The sequence below is a fragment of the Xiphophorus couchianus genome, chromosome 24 (assembly GCF_001444195.1).
Source record: "Xiphophorus couchianus chromosome 24, X_couchianus-1.0, whole genome shotgun sequence".
NCBI classification, from domain to species: domain Eukaryota; kingdom Metazoa; phylum Chordata; class Actinopteri; order Cyprinodontiformes; family Poeciliidae; genus Xiphophorus; species Xiphophorus couchianus.
Window position 1 is genome coordinate 8,095,898 of NC_040251.1, and position 7,183 is coordinate 8,103,080.

General features: G+C 39.1%; 1 protein-coding gene across 2 annotated transcripts; it reads right to left on the reverse strand.

Annotated features, from left to right (window-relative positions):
• Nucleotides 1-1,012: 1,012 nt before the first annotated feature.
• Nucleotides 1,013-6,199, reverse strand: LOC114140318 (Ig-like V-type domain-containing protein FAM187A). Of its 2 annotated transcripts, XM_028010091.1 has the most exons (6): nucleotides 5,869-6,192; nucleotides 5,073-5,350; nucleotides 4,647-4,997; nucleotides 3,792-4,021; nucleotides 2,203-2,407; nucleotides 1,016-1,180 (listed from the first exon to the last, which is right to left on the reverse strand). In XM_028010091.1, the coding sequence occupies exons 1-6, from the start codon at nucleotides 6,058-6,060 to the stop codon at nucleotides 1,135-1,137; spliced, it is 1,302 nt and encodes a 433-aa protein (XP_027865892.1). In that variant the 5' UTR covers nucleotides 6,061-6,192; the 3' UTR covers nucleotides 1,016-1,134. The 2 variants fall into 2 exon arrangements, with proteins under 2 accessions (XP_027865893.1, XP_027865892.1); XM_028010092.1 differs by lacking the exon at nucleotides 4,647-4,997 and having other exon boundaries at nucleotides 1,013-1,180; nucleotides 5,869-6,199.
• Between the last annotated feature and the right edge of the window lie 984 nt (nucleotides 6,200-7,183).

Consider the following 7,183-nt stretch of genomic DNA (forward strand, 5'->3'; position numbering starts at 1 on the left):
AAAAAGACATTTGATTTGAGCCACAGAATTAGAATGGGTCAAGCAAAATGAAAGGTTTCATTTTTTTCATATGAAACATTTATACATGCTTTCTACTGCTGGATGCATAATATATTTAATTTATGTTTGAATAGCAAATTTATGATTTGAATGTGAAGCCAAAACTAAAAAGTGGATTTTATTTTGTGTTCAGTTCTGCAGCTGGGATCAGTAGCCATGGCAGAGACATTTATTCATTTAGTTGGTTCAGTTTAGATATTTCCCTTGAGGCTCAGATTGTTTGGCTTCTTTCCTTTGATCAATTAAACCGGGGCTCTTATACACCCACATTACACATCGACTTCTTATTGATTGTCAGGGTACAGTGACATCCCAGCAACAAACCTCATTTGTGATAACAGAGTGCTGATAACTGAGCACTGGCTGAGCAGTAAACAGAGATAAGCAGAGTAATGAGAGGGACAGAAGAGGAGACCACAGCTGTAGCTGTGGGTCTGCTCACCCAGCCTCCTCTCAGGGTGAAGAAATTCCTTAATTAGGATCTGAGCCCCCCACATACCCTCGTTACTGTTACACATACCCTCGATACAGTTACTGTCCAGACAGTAACTGTATCTGTAGCTTACAGCTCTCCCAGGGCTGCCAACAAGATATTTTTAAATGAGACTTTAAAACCTTAAGGTGCAGTAATAACCCATGTGTCAAATCATTGTGTGTAACAATTCATCCAGCATTTTTTAGAAAGAGCTAGAAACTGATTTTTTTAATATTGGCTTTTTATATACCGGTATATGTTCATGTTCTTGTCTTCATGTACTGTAAATATATATATATATATATATATATATATTCTCCAGTTATAAAGATAGTTGAAACCTGGAATACCGTCTAAAAATGCTTATGTTACTATTTCACGAGTTAAAGAACCAAATACACTTTAATATGCATTTGTTCAGCAGGTCCAACAAAAAATCAGACTGTCTTGTACAACACGCAGTCCAAAAACTACTTCCTTTATTACATTAACGGTATATTCACACCTGATAGTGCGGGAGACTCGGTACAATTGAGGACCAAAATTTCAACATCTGTTCCATTTTCAGCTGCTGCGGTTTGCTTTCCCACTGCACTGTGTCACCTGTTCACCTCCTCGCCTGCGGGGGCGCTGCACCAAGAACCACTGAAGGAAACAACATGAAAACCTCAGTAAATAAAAATGGAGTGGCATCAGATTTTAGCGGTTGTTGGATCGCTCTTTTGTTTTTTGATTATTATAAACGTTACGAGCCATTTCTCCCACTAGCATTAGACTCACACTAGACTCCCATGTTTACATTGTATTTGCCCATATTGTTCTATAGTTCGCTTGCATCCACTTATGCATTCAAACCGGCATTCACCTCAACTAAACTGAGACCTAAGTTTTATAGACCAACTAAAGTTAGCCTTATTTAGTCTGATTTAATTGAACTCTTGTTCGTTTTGGGAACTCTGATGCAGATCAAAAACCGAACACTGGTCCGCATACAAAGCTAGGTTGTATTTCAGTTCAAGTGAGCTCTGCTGCAGTAGATGGATATATTAATGCTTCAAAGCAGGAAGTGGACTAAAACACAGGGCATTCTGGGTAAGAGGTCTAAGTCTAGTGTCAGCGGGAGAAGTGACTCATGGTTTTACCAAAGACTAAAGAGAAATCATACAACCACTAAACTCTGACTCTACTCCATTTTTGTTTATATTTAGTGAAGAAGGGATTTGTTTTCATGTCTTCTTTGGAGGTTTTTGTGTCATTTCCTTCATTGGTTCTTTGTGCAGCGCCACCACAGGCGACTGGGTAAACAGCTTTGTCAAAGGGTTTGGCTTATTTGACAGTGTGAGAGCAAACAGCACCAGCTGAAAATGCAGCAAATGTTGAAATTTTGGTCCTGAACTGGATCAAGTCTACCGGACTTAAATAGAAAATAAGAGTCTGTTATCACACACCTAGCTGACTAAAGAAATAGAAAGACAAACATACATCATCCCAGAATGAGTTTGTTTGAAAGTACACCCCTTTTAATTCTGCAGCTCATGATAGTTGTAGTCATTAAATGATTGGTGGATCATTTTAAACCATTTTGTTTCTGGTTTGACAAAAGTGGGTTGTTGAAAATATTTTGAAAGTTCAGAATTGACTACGTTTAATCATTATGTGTTTCAAACCTGTCTCTGATGAGCTCGTACCCAATTCTGCCAATCAGCATCAGACAAAACACAGCCGTCATCACAGCATAATATGTGAACAAAGTTTTCATGGATGCTGAGAAGTTCGGATCGGCCCAAACTGTCAGGTCTTTTCCCAGATGCACATAGACCAGCAGACGGATGTGAGCTGCCCGACGGCCCTGAAGCCAGCAGTAATAGACTCCTGAAGGAGGAAAACAGTTCAACAATGAATGCTTTATAATATAATCCCAATCTACAAAAAGTCTAAATGAAAAGTTATAAATTATGACACTCATATGTGGCAGAAATGCTTAATATTTTTTGAGTATTAAAATGATTAGAATTTAAAAATGATTTCAACTTTGAAATCAAAAGTCAAATTACCAGTGTACTAGTTATGACCACAAAGAGAAATTCTTCCTTTTTTTATTCCTTATTTTCTTCTGCTATAAATAACATATAGTTTAATCTGTTCCTCGTTCTCTTTAAATGCTCTATGCACATACTGGACTCAACCATCCAACTATAAGAAAGCAAAATAAATAGACCTCTCTACTCAGCTGATTTAAAGTTAACCTACTCTGCAGCTCTTTAAGGTTGCATTCACATCAGTCCTGCTTAGTTCACTTTAATTAAACGCTAGTTTGTTTGCTTAGAAAGTTCGGTTTTATGTGTAATCGAACTCTGATCAGGAACAAAAACCAAACTCTTGTACAAATCTTGATTTCGGTTTGGTTAAAATTAACTCTGGTGCGGTTCTGTCGTGAGGCGGTGTGTTGAGAGTGGTGAGGCAGACGCTTGAGACCCAGGTACGATGAATAATGATGATTTTAATGACGAAGCACAGTCCAAACAACGAACAGCAGGCACATGGACACACTGACGAGGAATAGACTAGACAACGACATAGACGGCAACATAGAAGGTGACAACGACGAGGACCCGACGGGGAACAAAGAACACAGGTGGAATTAAATACACGGGAGGGTAATCAGGGAACAAGAAACACCTGGGAACTAATCAAGGGGAGGACAGGACAAGGAAAACTCTAAATAAATACACAGACAACACAGAACATGACAGGTTCAAATTAATATGTGAACATCAAGCGGACCGGAGACCGCTCCAAAAGCAGGAAGTGGACTATAGCGCAGGGCATTCCGGATAAATAAATCAAACAATGAGCAAGTCTAGCGCTAGCAGGAGAAATGGGTGATGGTATTTTATCAGAGACAAAAGAGAAATCCTACAACTGCTAGTCTGATGCTACTCCATTGTTTACATTTTAGATTTTACATATCAGTGTCTTTTTTGGGGGTTTCCTCTTGTTTTCTTCAGTGTTTCTTGCTGCGGCGCCCCCCAAAGGCGAGGGGGGAACAGGTAGCCCAAAGGGTTTGGGTTGTTTGACACAGTGCAGTGTGAAAGAGAACCTTGGCAGCTGAAAATGTAACAAATGTTCCAATTTTGTTCCTGAACCGAAATTTGTCTACCAGACTATCGGTTTCATTTTAAATATAAAATGAAAAGATTTTCTATATGACTAGCTGAGGTTGCACCAGGAGAGACCTGGGTATTAACAGGAGTACCTGAGTCCTGGCTTTTTGCTGGATTGAATACCAAATGATGGCCAGTATCTATTGTTATCCTTGGATAAAAGTTCCCCGACGATGTATTCTCAGATCTGTAGATTGGTGTAGACCCTTGATCCCAGCCCACCACCATGTTGGGACGGGCTCCAGGGCAGCGCAGGGTGACAACACCGTCTGCTGGGTGGCTCAGGTAGAACACGGGTACTGGTACCGGGACAGACGCAGAACTTTGAGACAGAAACAGAATATAAATATAAAATTTATATCAATGCATTCATTGTCATAATGGGGAAAAATAATTGTAGTTATTGTGATGAAGATTGATTATAATTGACGGTGCTTGAAAAAAACAAAAATAACAATGCAGTTGGATTTGCATTTATAGTTTTCCTCTGTTAGTTCTGCAATGGCCTCAATTAAAATCAACATATATAAATATGATTAAAAGATACTATAGTGTACTGTTTAGTATTAAAATTGAGTCGCTGGCGTATCAGAGTAGCCTATAATGGGATGTTTAATCATGACTTTAATTGTTATTGAAATAAATGCCATAGAATATTGTGATAAAAATCAAAGTCTGGATCGTCCTTCAGGCTTGGTTGTGCAGGTGGAGGAACACCATCCACCAACAGAATTTACCAACTTCCAAATGCCAAAAAATAGATTGTTTTCACTTTTTTAGGTCTCAATGTGAAACTACAATGTTTAATGCTGCACAAAAATATATCATCCACTTTCTTTATATACTGTACCAATAACTAAACCCAACATTGTTTGTTTATTTGAATTATTCCTCAGGCAGCTTAGTTAGCCTAAATCTATTTCTGATTTTCAGAATCACATCCTTACCTGTACCCAAGAAACGCCATCAAAGCTGTCACCTTTGAGGGTGGGGGAGGTTCAGGTGGGCATGTAACTTGGCAGCTTCTGATTTCTACCTTCGGCCCCTGATTTATGCGGCTGAATGACATGGGGACTCCTTCTGAGCCACAGGACGCCACCGTCTGATTGGCCAGTCTGTAGCGCACATGCAGGAAACGGGAGTGAACGTAGCAGAGTCCGATACGGACCTGCTCACCTGGAGCGCCACAGCGGTCGCACACTGACCAGGACCGGAAGCTAATGAAAACTTTGTACATCGGGTGGGAATAGACAACGAAACTGCTTCTATGTCTCGTCTTTCTACTTTCTGCAGAGACCCTGAAGGCATTAAATCAGAGAGTTGTCATTGATTATTACAATGTCATAACAAAGTTTTTAAGCCTGTCTCCTAACCTGGGGGGGAAACTGAGCGTTGGAGCTTCCTGAATGTCCAGGTCGTAACCATAGAAGAAGTCTTTATGCGCGGAGCCGCAGATGTAGAGGCCGGAGTCTTCGGGTCCCGCTTTGAATATCAGCAAACTAAACATCCGGATGGAGAATCGACTCCGCAGGTCACTGCTGTGAGGGACCTGACTTGTGTCCAGCAGCTTGTTGCCATGGTTATCGGTCAGGGCTCTGGTTTCATCAAAGCTGCTCCAGTGTTTTCTGAAGAACCAGACAACTGATTGGACCTGAAACAAAAACAATGAGGAGAATAATGAGAGACTATACCTCTTGATAAAAGAAGTGGTTCTGCTAAACCTACTGAACCTGAACCTTTTACTCTCACATTGGTTCAGCCTCCAAAACCATTTCCATGCAAGTTGATTAAGGTTTTATTCTGTTTCCAGAAAGAATAAATGGAAAATTGAATTATTACAAAAACCCTTTTAGTTAGTAACCAAGCAACCATGTTCATCCATTAAAGGACGCCACAAAATCTGCAAATTACTTATTGCCTACTTGTTGTCATTACATAATTTTGAACATCGGATAGATTCTAATACAGTCTTAACTCAAACTGCAGTCAAAGCTAACATATGATGGTGAAAACAGATATTTTTAATAAAAAGATATTTCTCTGTTGTATGACCTAACAAACTGAACACCAGATAAAAATTATATTTATTGTTATGAATAAAATCCTTGGTAACTTAATGTAAACTTCTCGCTGGACCAGTAAACGTGACATAGGGTGTGTTTGGGTTACCTCCTCTGGTTTGCAGTGACATGGCAGCTCCACGGTCACCCCGGCTATGTAAGCAGCATTTGTGAAGGTCAGGAAAGCAGGACAGGCTGTGCTGGAAAACACGTCCTTTTTCTCCTCAGGAGCCTCAAAGCTCCATACCACCGAGTACATAAGGACGACAACCAAACATCTCAAAATCATCGAAAATAGCATCAAAACTTTATGTTTTTTTGAAAATAACTCAGCAGACTTTCCAGTTGAATTACAGAATGGATCACCAATTCAAATTTTGGGCTGCCAACAAACATATTTGAATCAAAACATATGATTTAACTCTGATACAAGGCTGACTTTGAAAAATACTTTCCCTTCAAAATATTCTGTATTTTCTATTTTTTTCTAACAAATGTGTTCAATTTAGATTGCAATGAAATTTCATAATTATTGTTTGTCAGAAAAAAAAAAACTATCTTGATCACTCATTTCTATGGAAACAAAACAAACCTGGAATCCTATCACAGAGTTCAAAGATTTTATTCATTCAAACTTCTTTCAAAACAAAAAAGCAACCTTCAACCCTGCATTTAAAATCAAGTGAAATAGCTAACGATAAACTCAAAAAGTCTATATGAAGGAAATGAAGTGATTAGCAAACTTTTGCTGACGCACTAATCACAGACCTAATACTTTAAGTGTCATGAAGTGGTGAGGTAGGTGGTGAGGGAAACGCAGCAAACCCAAGGTTGAAGTGGAATGATGAGTCCAAAAAAGCCAGGCAGCACAGCTGAGTGGAAGGCTAAGGCTCAACACTGGTAGCACTGGTACACGAATGGACAGCACTGACAGACTACATACGACAATGACCCGACAGAGACACTAAATACACAAGAGGTAATCAGGAAACGAGACACACCTGGGAACAATCAAAAGGAGTCAAGACAACACGGAGACTCAGACACAGAAAACTCGAAATAAATACACAGAAAAACACAGATCCTGACAATAAGCACTTTAGCGATTTTGCTAATTTTGAACATGTTTAGCACAATTAGCTTTTCCTAAGTTATTTTTTTAACAAGTAAATTCTAAAGCACTAATTTACTTGGTAGTAATTTACTACCAAGTAAATTAGTGCTACCAAGCACTAATTTACTTGGTAGTAAATTTGGTTAAATTTACTACTAAATTTGTGCTTGGTAGTAAATGAAACTTTATCCAACTGGATAAAGTTTATCCAACTTTATCCAGTTGGATAAAGTTTGACATTTGTGATGAAGTCTTGCGGATGAAGACTGTTTACGCACCACTTCCATTTCCTCCCCATTTTCTCAATGAC

What these genes read in the sequence shown, in the direction of transcription:
- LOC114140318 (XM_028010091.1), bottom strand. Translation starts at nt 6,060, where the DNA reads ATGCTATTTTCGATGATTTTGAGATGTTTGGTTGTCGTCCTTATGTAC. An exon ending in GTCACTGCAAACCAGAGGAG is followed by an intron (nt 5,351 to 5,868) that starts GTAACCCAAACA and finishes TTTTTGTTTCAG; the next exon opens with GTCCAATCAGTTGTCTGGTT. An exon ending in ACGCTCAGTTTCCCCCCCAG is followed by an intron (nt 4,998 to 5,072) that starts GTTAGGAGACAG and finishes TAATGCCTTCAG; the next exon opens with GGTCTCTGCAGAAAGTAGAA.